General features: G+C 40.7%; 1 protein-coding gene across 1 annotated transcript in view; it reads left to right on the top strand.

Annotated features, from left to right (window-relative positions):
* The window catches only part of LOC149816203 (phosphatidylinositol 4-kinase alpha 1-like), a 61,156-nt gene that overhangs the window by 11,105 nt on the left and 31,918 nt on the right, over positions 1-18,133 (top strand). The window contains exons 4-10 of the mRNA XM_089987783.1: positions 11,882-12,052; positions 12,191-12,349; positions 12,467-12,594; positions 12,820-13,126; positions 14,378-14,546; positions 14,820-15,037; positions 17,915-18,073. Of these exons, the coding sequence (XP_089843909.1) occupies positions 11,882-12,052; positions 12,191-12,349; positions 12,467-12,594; positions 12,820-13,126; positions 14,378-14,546; positions 14,820-15,037; positions 17,915-18,073 (1,311 nt within the window). The remainder of the gene's footprint in view (positions 1-11,881; positions 12,053-12,190; positions 12,350-12,466; positions 12,595-12,819; positions 13,127-14,377; positions 14,547-14,819; positions 15,038-17,914; positions 18,074-18,133) is intronic.

Here is an 18,133-nt window from a genome sequence, read left to right as displayed (position 1 = left end):
ATGTGGAAAAAAGATGTTTATTCACACCGTGCGTGATTTTAGCCCATCATTGACATTGTGATTATGTTCTTGTTCTAATCGATGAAACACTTGTTTTGAGTACCATTATATTTAGACAAAAGATGTTTATACACACCTTCGTGTGCGTCTTTGACCGTTTAGTGACATATTGTCTATGTTCTTGTTCTAGTCGTTGATACACTTGATTTTTGAAGTTTGAAGGTTTAGTGAGGTGATTGTTTGTGGTGGTCAAACTATTGTTGAGATTTGCAAAATATCATTTCTTGATATTTGTGGGATTTTTAAATCTCTTCATATCTTTTGCAAATTGATGTTGATTTGCATATATCATTCCCTTTGTTATATGAATTTTTTTAAAATCTTTCTATGAAATTTTTAAACTTTTACTTGTTTTTCCTTGTATGAAAAAATGCTTATCAATAAAATTTCATGTATTTCATTGATAACATATATATATATATATATATATATATATATATATATATATATATATATATATATATATATATGTGTGTGTGTGTGTGTGTGTGTGTGTGTGTGTGTGTGTGTGTGTGTGTTTTAAAATTGTTATTTGGTCCTCTGGACTTAAACTCTTTCTAGGATGTGTAAGTGAATTTTAATGGGTTGTGATTTATGATATTTCTCTCATTCATTATTACGTGCATTAAATATATTGCATATATATGTTTCTAATTGATTATCTTGTCCACATTGTTGTATGCATAAATTTAATTAACTCTTTTTTTCTTGAGGGTTCTTTTTTGAAGTGTTATACATTGTATGCGTGTTATTTTTAGTATAAATTAATGTTTTGTTCTATTTGAAGTATTTTTTCTTTTAATTTTAGGATATTATTAATACATGTTTGTTTATCTTTTTTTGATAGTTTAAATGTTCTTTAAGTGATTAAATTCTCTTTTGATCAATATTTATGTTTTCTTGAAAAATATGTTAATTATGGGCTTATGCTTGTCTAAAATTGTTTTTATAAATTTTATATCTGAGGTATGCTCTTATTATCTTGCTTGAGTTGTTATTAATGTTTCTAAAAATCTTAAAAATATTACTTTGTTCTTCTTGAGTGTTATTCTTGTTCAAAATATAAATACTAGTTCTTTTAAAAACTATATAACTATTTGGTTAAGATATCTTTTTTTTTTGTAGCTGGAATTTGTGTTTTGTTCTCTCTGCAGGTTCTTAAAGATGTGATGAATTCAGAAAGAAATATCTTTGATATATCATACATGAAGATAGAGATAGCCGATGAAGGCGTTTGGGGATGATCACCAATGAAGACATTCAAAGACTTGTGTTTGCAAAATTCTGTTATATGTTGTAAAGATGAAATCTCTCAATGAAGACACTTGAAGACTTGGTTCCTCTCCTCTTTTTTGTATTTTCAAACTTTCGGTATATAACACGGTAAGTTTGAGGGGAAGTGTTAAGTTGTACATGTATATATATGTATATATTTTATTTATAATGATGTAAATGGTAATACCTTTTAGGGGTATTTTCATCATTTCACATCATTGTAATAGGTTGTGCCCATTAAAAGTACTTTTGTTCTTTTACTTTATTTTATTCTTTTTGTCCTTTTCTGTTTTTATAGGGACTATTTGGTCAACGACCAAATAGTAGCTGTTGGAACAGTTCAACAACTCTATTTGAGACTCTCTTGTGTATAAATAGGGTGAACCCCCCTCGTGTTCTCCAATGCTCTTCTAAAGTATTCTAACTCACTTTGTGAGTATATTATAAATAAATATTATTTATTTTATTCTTGTTTTTATGCTTTAATGCATGGTATTGCCCTTAGTGGCTCTTTATATTGCCTATGTTGGCACCTTGTATTATCTCATGGTGGACTTGTGCATGTGCAGATTGTGTTTATGTTATAGTAAGCCCTTTGTGGTTCTTGATTTTATTTTTTCCCATATTTCATGACAGATACAAGGCTGTATCGTATGTATCATGCGATACAAGTGTGTATTGTATAACTTTTGCTCATAGTAATGATATGTATTATACCGTATCATATGATACAATACGCTACTTACAACATTGATGCAAAACACAATTAGGCCTTGAGAATGTATCATTTGTTCAATTTCCGTCTTTGGCTAGTTTGGGGCAAGTAGGCTGAATTGAGAGCTGACCAGCAAAAACCCCATAATTTTGGGTTTCTGCCTATAACATTCGGTGACCAAGGTTGCAACTTGCAAGTATATCATACTAACATGGGACAAGTATCATGTCCTTGCAACGATCACACAACGACCTCTAAAAATTAAGTTTTATGCAAGTTTACCCGGCTAGGAAGCTGAAGCTAGAAGAGAGAAGCGAGATAGTTTAATTATTTGAAGTGTGATGTGAGAAATTGATTTGAAAGTGTAATAGAAATTGAAAAACAAGTGAAATGGGAATCCAATGGGAAGTGTAATAGAAATTGAAAAATTAAAAAAACGACTGTATTAAATTTCATTATTTTTTTTAAGTTGATTTTTGCCAAAATCTAAAAATGATGCTTACCAATTTAGAGAAACTGCATTAAATGTGAGTGGGAAGTGTGATACACAAAAAACAAGTAAAGTGTGAGAGAAGCATGAATGAAGCGTGTGAGAAGCATAGGAGAAGCGCGAGAGAACTGAGATTCTCACCAAGTTTTAGAAGCGAGAAGTATTGAGTTTCCGAAGCAAGTTTTTTGGCATTGTGCTTCCTGCCTATTTAAGAAGCTTCCGTTAACTATGGTTTTATATGATCTGCTCTCGACTGAATTTGGGTCCGTAAGGGCTGCTTTTCCTCTTCTTTCCTTTTTTGTTTCTAGAGCCTCCCCTCTCTTAAGTTCCTTATTATTAGTTTAGTTACATGATTGCTCATGATGTCTTTGCACTAGCAACTTTGCTACTTTATGAATACATTTGCATATTAACTGCTTAAATGGTATCAATAGATAATGAAAAATTTAGAGTCTAATACCCTAGAATGAGCTTTTTTGCTTCACCTGCTTACTCGGGAAACTAGATAAGTTGGAATCATAGTCTTCGATATCACCGTTATTTTGAAAATATCACAATATTATCAATATTTCAAGGTCACTTGCTATGTCACATGGACTCGCCAAAGAGGCCGCACCCGCGTTGACGCGATGCAGGTGCGACACTTGGGCGGTCAATGTGACCCTTTGTGCCGTCAACCCACATCCAATGTTTAATTTTTTTTTTTGGAGGGGGTGGGGGGGGGTGCGAGTTTAGGGCACGACTCATCCCCTCCCCCTCCCCAACTCCTCTCTTCCTCCTCTTCGATGTGGGGGTGGGGGGTGGTACGTACTTGAATTTTTAGGAGGGAGGAGGGGTGGGGTACTTCTCTAGATTTTAGTCTTTCAAAGGTTAAAAAGAAGAAAAGAGGGGCAGGGGCTCAACCCCTTCTCCATTGCACCCTTCTCCTGCGTCCCTTTTAACGACCCCACGACCCCACCGTTCAGGTATGTACCTCTCTCTCTTGCTCAACCTCCTCTATTTCTTCTCTTTCTTGCTCTCCTCTTGTTCTGCCTCCTCCTCCATTTCTTCCTCCTCTCCTGCCTCTCCTCTTTTTCCGTCCCTCCTCCTCCATCTCCTTTTTTATTGCATCCATGCCTCTTTGTCACTCTCGTTCTCCTCTTTTCCCTTTTTATTTTTTTACAGTTTTACAACACCTGGCGCAAGCAAGCAGCCATGTTAACTGGGTCAGACTCAAGTCTGATCCAAGTTCGAGTCTGATCCAGATCTGATTGACCTGGATCTGTTTAGTCCAAGTCTGATTCAGACTTGGGTCAAAGCAACCCCGATCTGAATAGGACCTGAACCTATTCTGACCCAAGTTAGACTCAGTCTTGTGTCAAAGCAAACCTAGGTCTGAATTGAACCTGGGTCTGTTGGGTTTGCTTTGACTTGATTCAGACTTGGGTCAAAGTTGATGCAGCGAGGGAATCAGCTTCGATGCACTTGGTTGCGGAAGACGATGGCACGACTCTCACGGTCGTGCGATGTACAAAAAATAAGAAGAATGTCCACCGAAAACAATGGCACTTTCTTTTATTCCAATATGAATCTCAATCAACAATAGGACGAACATAAACAAAAAAAAATAGAAGAAGGCTGCTGCAATGTTTAAGATTCTCTGCCCCACGCAACCCTAGAAGAGGGGTTTTAAAGACTGCTAGTGGACTCGGGTCTCGGGTCTAGTCGTGGACCCGAGTCATGACCTGCACCGTCTTCATGCTGCTGCTGGATCTGTGACGTCCGGATTTGTGCTCGTCTGGAGTAGGTACGCAGGGGTATATCATCCCTACGTCTTGGTACCGTGATCTGGGTCGGATCCACGACGTGGGTTCGATCATCGATCCCATCGTGCAGGTTCAGTCCCTTGCCTGGGTCAGGCTGTGTGGATCTGGGTCGATCTTGCTCTGCATCATTCTCCCCTGGTTGGGAAGAAGTCGACACTGACGACTTGTTGTCTTCATAGTACGCATATAGATCCGACACATTGAAGACATGCGAAATATGCCAATCTTCGGGCAATTCAAGGAGGTAAGCATTCAGACCCAATCGCCGAAGAATCTTGAAAGGGCCATATTTCTTAGGAGTCAACTTTCCATAAGTACCCACTGAAAAACGCTCAGGACGCAGGTAAACCCATACTAACTGACCGACTTGAAACTGAACATCTCGACGACCTTGGTCTGCGAAAGCTTTGTAGGCTTCGTAGCTTTCAACAAGTTTGGCTCAGACCTGTCTTTGGATATCGCGCATGTACTCAACGACATCAAATGCGTCTGGAGCTGGGTCTGGGAGACTGGATACATGTGCTAGATCTACTACATGGGTGGGTGATCGACCATAAACCACTTGAAAAGGAGACTTGCCCGTGAACCGATTAATGGAACTGTTATAGGCGAAATCGGCTTGCGGCAAGATTAGGTCACATGTTTTGACATTCTCCCCAACTAGACTCCTTAGCAAGTTCCCTAGGGTGCGGTTCACGACTTCGACTTGGCCATCAGTTTGTGGGTGGTATGCATTGCAGAACTGGAGCTTGGTTTTCAATAAGGCCCGTAACGATTTTCAAAAATGGCTCATAAAGCGCGTGTCACGATCTGAGGTGATCGTGTGGGGCAGACCATGAAAGCGGGCCACATCCTTGAAGTAGTACGAGGCTACTAACGAGGCATCTGTGGTTCTCTTATATGGGACAAAAATAGCCATCTTGAAAAATCGATCAACCACAACTAAGATGGAATCAAAACGACGCGAGGTTCTGGGAAGACCCATAATAAAATCCATGGACACATGTTCCCAAGGTCGTTCAGGGATGGACAACGGAGTATACAGACCACTATTCTGATGTCGACCCTTGGACACTTGACATACTCGACAACTTTGAACAAACTTGACAACATCTTTGTGCATTTTGGGCCAAAAGTAGCGTTCATCTAACATAGCGAACGTCTTATCATGTCCAAAATGCCCAGCTAGTCCCCCCTTTATGTAACTCAGAAATCAATTGAAGTCTAAGAGAGAACGCAAGTACACATAACTTATTACCTCGAAAGAGGTAACCGTTATGTATGCTGAACCGTGGGTCAGCTGTGCTATCAGGGGAGAGGCACCCTTCCTAGACCTGTTGGAAATCAGGGTCCGTCGGGTATAACTCCTTGCATTGCTCGAACCGAATGACCTGCACATACATAGTCATCAAAAGGCTATTCTTCCTGTTAAGTGCGTCAGCTACCTTGTTCAGAGTACCAGACTGATGACGAATAGTGAAGGTGTACTCTTGCAAGAAGCTGACCCACTTGGCATGTCTAGCACTCAACTTTTTTTGACTATTCAAATACTTCAACGCCTCATGATCTGTGTACAAGACAGACTCTTTATAAATGAGATAATGCCTCCAATAACGAAGGGCTTGTACAACGACATAGAACTCAACATCATAAGTGGAGTACTGTCACCTGACCTGAGTCAGCTTTTCACTAAAGAAAGCAATGGGCCTGCGGTTCCGACTCAAGACTGCATCACTTCCCACTTTAGAGGCATCACACTCAACCTAAAAAACTGTGCTAAAATCAGGAAGGCCTAAGACAGGGGCACTAGTCATTTTCTCTTTGATGAGCGTGAAGGCCTTTCCTGCAGCAGACGTCCAGTGGAAACTAGTACCCTTTAGGCACTTCGTGATAGGGGCCATGAGGGTGCTGAAGTTTCTCACAAAACGACGATAGAAAGTGGCTAACCCGTGGAAACTACAAATCTCTCCTATAATCTTTGGGGTAGGACATTCTACAATCGCACGGACTTTGGCGAGATCCGCCTTAACTCCATCAGACGATACAATAAAACCCAAAAACACAACACTTGACATCATAAACTCACACTTTTTGGCATTGACATACAACTTTTCCCTCCTTAAAATCTCTAAGACCTGACACAAATGATTCAAATGATCAGACAAAGACGGGCTATAAATCAAAATGTCATCAAAATAGACAACGACAAACTTTCCTATACAAAGACGTAATACTTGGGTCATCATGTTCATGAAGGTACTTAGGGCATTTGATAACCCAAAGGGCATGACTAACCACTCATACAATCCATCATGTGTATTAAATGCGTTTTTTCACTCATCTCTTCTTAGATACGGATTTGGTAGTACCTACTTTTTAAATCAATTTTAGAGAAAATAGAGGCACCGACCAACATATCAAACATATCATCCAAACGAGGAATGAAAAAACAATATTTGACAGTGATGCGATTTATCGCTCTACTGTCAACACACATGCGCATGAACTCATCTTTCTTAGTAGTGAGCAGGGCGGGTAGTGCGCAAGGGCTCACACTCTCACGAATAAAACCCTTTTGTAACTCCCAAACCTGCCTCAACAACTCGGCATGCTCGGATGGGTTCATGCGATACGCGGGAAGGTGAGGGAGACTCGACCCTGAGACAAAATCAATGGCATGCTGCACCACCCTCATCGAAGGTAGACCATCAGGAAGGTCGTTTGGCATAATGTCGCGAAACTCCTCAATAAGGGGCGTGATGTCCGCGGGAACTAGCAACGACGTACTCATAGACGACTTAGCCACCGGGGCATAACAATAACCATCCTTCCGACAATGGCTCAAGAAAGTCCGGTAAGATAGGTCCGCGAGCCGGAGAATTCGCTCAGGCTTATCCACAGTGGGAAAACCGGTATCCTTGATAGGGAGAAGGATTATTTTATGACCCTTAAAAATAAATGGGTACGTGTTTCTATGACCATCGTGAATGGTCTTGCGACCAAACTGCCAGGGACGTCTTAAAAGAATATGACACACACTCATAGGGGCTACATCACACCACACCTCATCGTGGTAATGCTCCCCCATGGAGAACCGAACTAGACAACGCTAGGTGATGGAAACCTCGTTTCCTCTTTTGAACCATGCCATCTTGTATGGTTGGGACAATTTCTCAGTTTTCAAGTTCAGGGTGGACACGACACTCTCGGACACCATATTCTCACACGCCCCAATTTCAATTATAACATCACATGCATGCCCCTCACAGTTGCACCAGGTTCTAAAAATGTTATTCTGCAACCATTTTGCGGGGGTCGACTCTCGGGGTGCGGTCAAAACATGACGAATAGACAACAATTTTTCAACGTTGCCGTCAAACTCTACGACCCCCCTCTCATCATCTCCTTCACCCAACGACTCACCCTCAGTCTCACTATCAGACACTGACTCAACAATACCCTCAATGAAATGGGCATTCTTGCTTGCTGTGGGGCACTTGAACGCGACATTTCCTAACTCTTGACACCTAAAGCAACGGATGGTAGACTCACTAGGCTTGGCTTTGGATCTGGTATGGTATGCGGGTACGGACTGGTCAGTCTACTCTAGGGGTGGACTTTGAGTCTTCCTTCCTAGGAGAGCTCGCCCCCTTGGTTGGAAAACTAGACTTGGGTCGACTGGACTGGTCACTGCGGGATACTCTATATTCTTGCCTCCTTTTCAACTTTTCTTCCACATTCATGGCATAACTGCTTACCTGATCTAATGACTCGACTCTGACACGACTGAAATCATCAGAAATACCAGGACGAAGACCAAAAATATACCTCGTGACCTGTTGGCAGGCGGTCTCCTCGATCTGCACTCGTATGAATACACGATGAAACTCAGCAGTGTACTCCGCCATAGTACGGGTGCCTTGACGTAGGGTCAGATACTTCTTGTAGGCTCTCTCGGCATGGTCTGACGGCACAAACTTGGACTGCATCAACCTCTGCATCTCCTCCCATGTTTGTATGTGCTCTAGTCCCTGCCGCTCCCTCGACCTCTGCAGCTCAACCCACCATGTCTACGATAAGCCTCTCAATCGGGTGGACGCTAGAGAGATACGACGGTGCTCAGCTATAGTGTGGTAGTCAAAAAGAAACTGTACGACATAGGCTCAGTCGAAGAACTGCTTTATATCGAATCGTCCTGCGAACTCCAGAAGGTCTAGCTTCACCCCGTAGGTGGATGGGTGTTTTGGTGCTCTTTGCTGACGAGTCTCTGTCATTTCTGCAGGATACTCGTTCTAGAAGGCGTCATCATCCAACACTGCTTCATCACCATCTTCACGGTACTGCTCGCCTGGAGGCTGGTGCTGACGAACTCCCATGATGTGTGGTCGGCGCTCAGGTCGCGCCGGTCCTTGAATTTGCATGGCGGCTCTTGGAAATTGCCTTGGTCGGGCTTGCCCGTGGGTGGGAACCATTTGTGGTCGGCGTTGTGGCACCGGTATGACAGGAGGTCCTACTAAAGGTGGTCGGGTCGGTCGGGTCTCGGGCTCTAGGTGGGTAGGAACGGGATAATATGGGTTTGGGTTATGGGTTGGGTTAAGGTAGAGGTAGTGGGTCAGGTATGGTACTGTGTTCTGGATCGGGGATGGGTTAACGGATTGGGTCTGGTACGGGTATTGGGTTTGGTTGGTGTAATACTGGGATGATTCACCCTATTGGATCTGGATCGGGTCACGACCTAAGCTATTCGGCGGACCCAGAATGGGATAGGTAGGATCATGGATCGAGTTGTGGTGTGAGAAGGCCTGGTTTGAACTCGATCCTTGATCCATAACAAGATGGGTCTGGTTTTGACCCAGCTCAAATTCAAACTGGAGCTCCTTCTGGGTCCGATATAGGTTTAGATCAGTATTGAATCTGTTTTAGGGCTCAAAAGTAGTGGGTTGGGTCTGATTCAGGGTGAACCGCGAACCCAATTTGGCAAGTCAGGTATGGGGCTTCGAGACTCGGACCCGCTCCCTGGGACCCAAAGGATGGTCCTCGAGATCCGGGTCTGGGTCCAGCTCTCACAAAGTTCGGTCCGGACCCTCTTGGGTTCGGACCCATCCACAGGGGTCCCCCTGCTCTCGCTCGCGGGTATGTGCCACTGGGCCTCCACGCACAGGCTCAAGTGGGAAAGAGGGGTCCTTCTCGGGTCGGGTTGACGAACCCAGGCTTGCGGCAAGACCCAACGTGATGCTGGGTCCTGCAGAGCCGGTTAGGCCTGCGATGCAGCCACCGTGGCTCGAGGCCACGAACCTAGGCCTGCGGCTGGACCCAGCGTGAGGCTGGGGTCCTGCAGACCCAGTCCAGACTGCGACACAGCCCTCGTGGCTCTAGGCCAGGGCGGTAACGCACCCGCGACGTGGGGGTGTCCTGTCGTGATCTCTTGGTTCAGTTGGAGGGTACCAGTTGTGTGAGTCACAGCCTCTACCGAACTTGGATGGAGAGGGGGTACCGGTTGCGAGACGGTGACACAGACAGACTGAGAGTGCGTCGACTGGATTGTTTCCGCACGTATTGTATTCACACAATTAGTTGTGCCGTCATCTAGCTCCGCTCCCGTTCTTTGCATTGACGTCGCGCGTTGCTCCACCGAGGACTCAAGGGCGACGAGCCGACCTTTGATCCCATCCATACGTTTCGACATGCCGGCTACGTCCTTGCTTACGCGTAGCATATTTTCCTTGATCTTTGTCACCGTATCAATCATCCGCATCATCGGGTCCTCGTTGCCGGTTTCCTCTCGCTCTTTCCCACTTGTAGGATCGTTCCTTGCTTCTTGCGCCATGCCGTTGATGAAGGAGGAGGGCATGCAGCGAGGGAATCAACTTCGATGCACTTGGTTGCGGAAGACGATGGCACGACTCACACGGTTGTGCGATGTGCAGAAAATAAGAAGAATGTCTACCGAAAACAATGGCACTTGCTTTTATTCCAATATGAATCTCAATCGACAATAGGATGAACATAAACAAAATAAAGACAAACAATAGAAAGGACTAAAAGCCAAAAGGAAAACTGTTGACAGAAAAAAATAGAAGAAGGCTGCTGCAATGTTCAAGATTCTCTGCCCAACGCAACCCTAGAAGAAGGTTTTTAAAGACTGCTAGTGGACCCGGGTCTCGGGTCTAGTCGTGGACTCGAGTCATGATCCACATCGGCTTCATGCTGCTGCTGGATCTGTGACGTCTGGACCTATGCTCGTCTGGAGTAGGTACGCAGGGGTACATCATCCCTGTGTCTTGGTACCGTGATCTGGGTTGGATCCACGATGTGGGTCCGATCCTCGATCCCATCGTGCAGGTCCGGTTCCCTGCCTGGGTTAGGCTGTGTGGATCTGGGTCGATCCTGCTCTGCATCAAAAGTAAACCCAGGTTTGAATCAGTCAGGTATACAGACCCAGGTCTGTCCAAGATTATATATATATATATATATATATATATATATATATATATATATATCCGCACCCAAACCCAAGTTTTTTGAAAGTGCCGCATCGCTGCATTTGCACCGGCACCCACATCCACACCTGCACCTATATGACATAGGTCACCTGATATTTTCTTGAGATTTTCAAAATAGCGTGACATTTTTTCAAGATTTTCTTGTGATATTCTCAATATTTTCAAAAAACAAAATTTTTATATATTTTATCCAATTTAAAAACTTTTCTAATTGTTTCTTTATATTTTTACAACAAAGATACTATACAACCTATTATTTCTTATCTTTTTATTATTCTTTATATTTTTAAAGTTTTAAAACTTCCAATATTTTCCTGAGGAAAACAATTTTTTGTAAAAACTCTCAAGAAAACCTTTCCAAGAATGATATTGGTGACTATAGTTGGAATATTGCTTTATAGAGCAAAATACATTTTCCATCCTATCTGTTTTTTATGGATAAAATGGGTGCATGCAATTGGTCCCTCAAGATAACTGAAAATTTTTACTTGAATTGTGAAAATGAGCTAATCACAAATTTTATCCTCAAAAAGATATTTTTGGCCTCTAAAGCCTAGTTTATGCTTATTTCTGCAAAAGATAAAGGCTATATTGACCTTTTTCTGCATTGAATGTCGTATTTTTTTATATGACCATCTAACTTTGTATATATGCATATATTTATGCATTCATGTATGCGTTTTTCTCTGTGTTGTGTAAATGTATTATAGGAAATTTCAAATTATATTGCTCATAATGTGTATTTTGGTCCATTTTGATATCGTGGTGTCACTTTTGCAGATTATTCTTTAGAACTAAAAGCTACTACCTATCAATGATCAATCCTTGTTCTGTTCTGATAGATTGATGATATTGCCCAAAAAAATTCTGATGTGCCTGTTCTAAAATACTGTTTGCGCTTTGGTTATTCTACTTGCAGATATACTTACATAGCTTGATATCATTTTCTCTAGTCTATATCTTTTTCTAGCAGAGTTTCATTTTCTTATCTATAGACTGAAAAGGCTTTTTGTGCATGCTTTTCAATTTACAGGACGAGAAAGATAAGCAGGCTTTCTCTGTTGTGCAGCGTAATGTCATCCGCTTTCTGGCTAATTTGAGCATCTCTGTTAATAAGTGCGAAGTTGTAGATATGATACTTCCTCTATTTATTGAGAGTTTGCAAGAGGGTGATGCTTCAGCTCCTAGTGTATTGCGCTTACGAGTATGAAAAATTGTTTCCTGACCATGTACATGTAGTTTTACAGCATTCCTTTAATTGGTGCATCGTCTTGTATTATGTTCCTGGAGACTTATGGATACATTTATCTGTTCTTGTGATTCCATGTGACTATTTTTACAGTTGTTAGACGCAGTATCTCGGATGGCGAGTTTGGGATTTGAGAAGTCCTACCGGGAGACTGTAGTGTTGATGACAAGGAGCTATCTAGATAAACTTTCTGCTGTCAATTCTGCAGAAAGCAAACCATTGCCTCCAGAAGCCACTAAAGAACGAGAAGAGGTCTGTATTGCAATCTGAGACCCTGGTTATATATAATTTAGTAATGTGATCTTTATAACTTGCTGGGGTCCTTTATGCTTGAAAAGTGTCATGCTAATCAAGTTGATTCTATTTTAGACACTCCCTGCAGGTTTTCTTTTGATAGCTAGTGGGCTTACAAATGCTAAATTAAGGTCAGACTACCGAAAGTGCCTATTAGTTTTGTGCTCTGATGTTGGGTTGGCTGCAGAACCAAAAAGCGGAAAGTAAGTCCACTGCATATCATATGAGAAATGTTTGTCGCTAGTTTGGCTTATTATTTAGCTCAGTTGGTTTTAGTGTTATCTGTGCATACATGGTGGCATTTCAGTAGTATGTGGATGCAATTCTATCTTATCATAGTTGGACTTCTATCCATCTTTTTCACTACATTTTTTTGCTCTGGAACACATTATGTTCCTGTTTTAATAGCGGGTCTTCAATCATTCCAGGAGCGGGGGTGATTTGTTGGGACCTATACTTCCTGCTGTTGCAGAAATATGTTCTGATTTTGATCCTACTCAAGATGTAGAACCTTCATTATTGAAATTGTTTCGCAATTTGTGGTTCTATATTGTATTGTTTGGTTTGGCTCCTCCTATTCAGAAGAATTCAGTTCAAGCAAAGCCTGTATCCACTACATTGACTAGTTTGGCGAGCATGAGTGTCCTTGCTCTTCAAGCTGTTGCAGGACCTTACATGTGGAATGGTCAATGGTCTGCGTCTGTTCAGCGTATTGCTCAAGGAACACCACCACTGGTAAGCTGAACTTTGAGGCGTTTCACTTACCTCAGATCATGCTTCTCAACTTATTTTTCATTTACTAACTGAAAGCTGTTAAAAGTTGTTCACGTATGTGTCATTGCTTTGGCTGGACCAGAAGCAATTGTCAATGATAGACAAGGAATATGGGTGTGGCATATGATATATATTGCTCTGGTCAACAAAATAAAGTGGTGTATGTATGGCACTGAATATAATATCTTTGTGGCATGACTGTCAAGGGAAGTATTAGGTTCTGTTTCTGTAAAGATGCAGCGGGACATGCTTGTCTTTTGGTCTTAGTATGTGGAGCCATAAGCCTTTTAATTTGTGTTGTGCATTCACAAAAAAATGTCTAGCGGGTGTCAATCAGGTAAGCTGGCCTAAATCAGGCTAAGTGGATCTGACAAATTAGGTGATCGGACCTTGCTTTTACCTCACCTGGAAAGTGTTGTGGTTCTCATCTGGTGGCCACACTAGGTCATGCTTGGTTGCCCGAGTCCCGTATATGAAATACGATAGTCTCAGCATTTTTAGTAGATGGAAGTTGTCACTGGCTCTTAACCCAGATCATCACCCCTGAATTTGTCTGGAACATGTTCTTACTCAGGCCTTGCCTTAGGGGTGAAAATACATTGGAGATAGTTGGATATCTGATCTAATTTGACAAGTTATTTCTGCATTTGGATTCTTAAAATAAGATCTGAATGTGCATTGGGGTTGGATTTGGATTCGCCAAATCAAATTATTTTTTTGATTCAGATCGAATTCGTATCAGTATGTTAGGTTGGATCTATTTCAGATTTGCGTCAAAATCCAATATGATTGCATTTTTTTACTGGATGAATATTACCATATATATTTGGATTCTGGATTCAACCTTACCTCATTGGATCTGGACCCAAGTTTGGATATACTGTTTGTGTTTCAGATTTGGATTCAGATCTGGCATGATCCGGCCCGTATTCGATGTTTTTGTACCCCTACATTGCCTGCTTCAGCCATCTGGTTAGCCTTCCCTGTTTGTAATTTTGTATCAAGCAGTCTGCAAGTGGACAGTGATGCGTAGTTTCGTTAATAATACAAGTCACAAATAGAATTGTTTAGGAAACAAAGTTTACTCATAATTTGGAGCGATGATCATCCTTTTGAATAGTTTCCAGATTTTAGTTGTTGTAATCATGAAACTGCATGCTTGTCTTGTCAGTGTTTCTCGTTTTGTATTTATGTTTCCATGCATTTGTGCAGGTTGTTAGTTCTGTGAAATGGCTTGAAGATGAGCTGGAACTCAATGCACTTCACAATCCTGGTAGTCGTCGAGGTAGTGACAATGAGAAAGCCGCTGTGGCTCAGAGGGCTGCTTTGTCTGCAGCCCTTGGTGGTCGAATTGAGATAGCTGCCATGGCTACGATTTCAGGTTCATGATGGACCTTTCCTTGAAGATGCATATAAAATGTTCCACAAGTCTCATTGAGACTTGCTTAATTTTTAATATATGAAGCTATTTCTTATTTTGTTTTTCTTTATGCTTAATACTAGTTGTACCTTTCTGTATTGTTTTTTAGCCTGTGCATATGTTCACATGCTTTCTTAAATTAATGGGGTTTATTAGTTTCTGATTTCTATTTTTTTCTATTGTATCTAGCTTGTAAGGGTTGATAATTTTGCTAATTTGACATTCGTTTATCAGGTGTCAAGGCAACATACCTCCTTGCGGTGACTTTCTTGGAAATAATACGCTTCAGTTGCGATGGTGGCATGGTTAATGGTAGCCCTGGATCGTCAAGTTCTAGGAGTGCCTTCAGTTGTGTATTTGAGTACCTCGAGACTCCAAATTTAAAGCCGGCCGTTTTGCAGTGTTTGACAGCCATTGTCCATGGAGCTTTTGAAACAGCATGCACTTGGCTGGTACTTCTATAATAAATGTTATCTAGCTATTACATAACCGGCTCTTGCCATTTCGTTGAAAAGACATCTGGAATTCTGATGTTAAATTCCTTGCATTTTATTTGAATTATTTAAAAATTTCAAATTGCTGATTTTTCAATCTCCCATATGATGAATTCAGATATCTTTTCGCCTGGAATAGTTTGTGATTCTTTGTTGCTGTATCATGCTCTCTAAATTTTCATGCATGGCTTCATAAATAGCAGTTCCACAGATGCAGTTATTTCTGAGGACACTTACTAGCATTATTTAGGTTCTAGCGTCAAGATGATGTCATTTTGTGATGGATTCACAATAACAGTATGGTTCTCTTGTCATAAGCGATAGTGAGATGCTGTATTTCATCCACCACAAATCCCCATCCCTCACACCCCACCCCACCCCTTGATTTCCAAGATGTGCTACACCTTGGCACTCTTTACTTATGCACTCTGGATGTGCTTGTCATAGCTCATTTACTAATTAATTCTATCCCAATTTCTAATTGATTTTATTTGGTTTCTGGTGTGAGTTTTTGGGCCACTTTATTAATGGAATTGGAGTATATTTAAAACTGGATATGAATCCTTTTCCTTTTTATGTTTTGCATTTGTAAGTATTTAGTGTGGGTACCATATGCACTTTATAAGAAGATTCTTTTGTTGATTGATTGGGTGTCCAGGATTCATAGTCAGCATCAAATTTTTTTTTGAGGACATGCTAATAAAAAATGAAGTTATCAATTATCATAAGCTTCAGCCTCTGATTTCATCAACAAAAGAGTCAGATCAATAAAGAAACAGATGTATTGTCTTTGGTTCACCCAATTATTTTGTCATCATATTCCTGGTTCTACTGAACTAATGAATGATAGAATTGTTAACCAATGAATCAATTGGTAAGAAGCAGCACAGATTTCTGTTGGGCAGAGTCATAGATCTGCAGTTTGTTTGGACTTGTTGAGTGACCTAGGGAGCAGAAAAGCACAACCTTAAACTAAAATCTTCTTTGCATTGTTTTATCCTATTTCAAAAAGAACAAACAATAATATTTTTGGGTTTCAATAAAAAACTTGAGAAGCTACAGGCATGTTTCTGTTCCTTTCCCCTGGACTTGGTCATGTTTCATTTGCAGTTGATTTATTCACCTCAAGGTTTGTGTCATCTATGGGTGTGTTTGCCTTTCTATTTTAGCTGCCTTCCCTAAGCAGGCTTCTTGGCATCATTGAATTGACTGGCGCCCAAGACTTTGGATAAATAGGCTCCACTTATTCAGTGCTTTTACAATGTGATGGCATTATAGCTTTATGATCAGCTTACACCTCAACTGAACACATGAAAATGAATTCATAAAGATGAAAACAAGGTCTTTGCATCGTCTTTTCTACAAAAAGTTGAATAGATTATGATTTCATCACCGTGTAGTGACCGGGGTTACTTTTTCCCATTGTATGTTTGAGTTTGACATTGTTTTCTATATTACTTCATCGTAGCTGCATTGCGGTTTTATTTTTCATTTATGTGTGTGTATGTTTAATACTTCGTAGGTCTTGTGAATACACTTACAGTCAGTTTAAAAGGGCACATCTCTCTCTCTCTCTCTAAAGTGTACACATGCATTTCTGTCAATGTTCTATTTCCTCTCTTCTTTCCTCATCTTTCTCTTTGTTGTTTAACTTGGGATGCATGTTTAGCTCATTTGCCTGCATCTTTGCAGGGATTGTTATCAGCTTGTGCAGTAGTGCATTTGATGGATATATGGAAACACATAGTAAAAGTTGTCAATATCTCCCATGAGCTTCTCATGTCTTTTGAAGACCTCCCAAAGTTCCACTTAACTACCTTAATGTTCTTGGCCCGTGGTTCATCTCTAGTTTCTCTGTCCTTTTCCCTGATGCTGTGCCTCTGAATAAATCACTTAAATTTTCAATGATTTTTCAACAATCAAGATGCTTTGTTACTATCTGAAAAAAGGGAAAAGGGAGAGGGGTGGCGGGGTTGGGATCCTCATGTGACGCCTCTTGTTGGTAAACCAAACAAATCCTAGGACTGCTTTCTCACAATTTTATTTAAAATTTTCCTCTTGGATTTGTGTACCTTTTGTTAGACTGATCTATTTAATATTTTTTTTTGTTTTTGCATGATCTTTTTTGCTTTAACAGTCATTACCATGTGAAGTAGTGAACACATATTGGGAATAGCTTGCACAGGTTAAATGTGCCCAGGCATTTTTTTGCTTTATGCTCAAGATTGGTTTCGATAGTGACACTGAAAAACACATATGCCTTTAATCTTGTGACGTTATTTACTCTAGCATTTTGATTGCAATAATTTTTAGTCCCATACCAATGGGAATAGTAGTAGAAGGTCCTCTTTTTCCTCTTTAAAAGGGTCTTTGAGCATGCTGATCTTTTAACAACACCTTCTAATGGATGGTTAGTCCAAGATGCTGGACAACAAAGTTTGATTTCGGAAAAGCACCATTGTTATGAGAATGTACAAGTATAGAAAAATTATGTCAGTCAATTGAGATATAGTATGCTACAAGTAAATATTTGAGACAAGAAATTAAGCTTGATTTTAAGATAGTTAGCTATGATGCCCATGCAGCTTGACTTGTTGCCCATGTGGCATGTGTTTAAAATGTAAAAATATGATGGTACATAAGATTGTATTTTCTGTGAGCATTGTTCTCTTATGTTAAAGGATGCCTGTGGCGCTAGGAAATATTTGGGTCTGACTTTGTGAATCATTGTCAAATGACAAACATTCTGCTACACTAGACACATAGTTGACTGTAGATGATGATGATGATGATGATATTATTGACATTTTGAATCAACCTTTATCTGACTTCTAGGAGGAAAGAATATCTGCAGCCGGCAGTGAAGCTGATAGAAGGGAGGCTGTGCTTTGTGCTCATGCATGCTTTCTTATAAAAAGTATGACCTTGAGGGAGGAACATGTCCGTGATATTTCTGTTACTTTACTCACCCAGCTGAAAGACAGATTTCCACAGGTTGTACTTCTACTTCTTATTTATTTATTTATTTATTTTAGGTTGTGACCTTTGTCCTAT

This window comes from Nuphar pumila, chromosome 14, assembly GCF_984573655.1.
Source record: "Nuphar pumila chromosome 14, dmNupPumi1.hap1.1, whole genome shotgun sequence".
In the NCBI taxonomy this organism is placed as follows: Eukaryota; Viridiplantae; Streptophyta; class Magnoliopsida; order Nymphaeales; family Nymphaeaceae; genus Nuphar; species Nuphar pumila.
The sequence above is the reverse complement of the archived record's forward strand: the minus strand, read 5'-3'. Positions and strand labels throughout refer to the sequence as shown.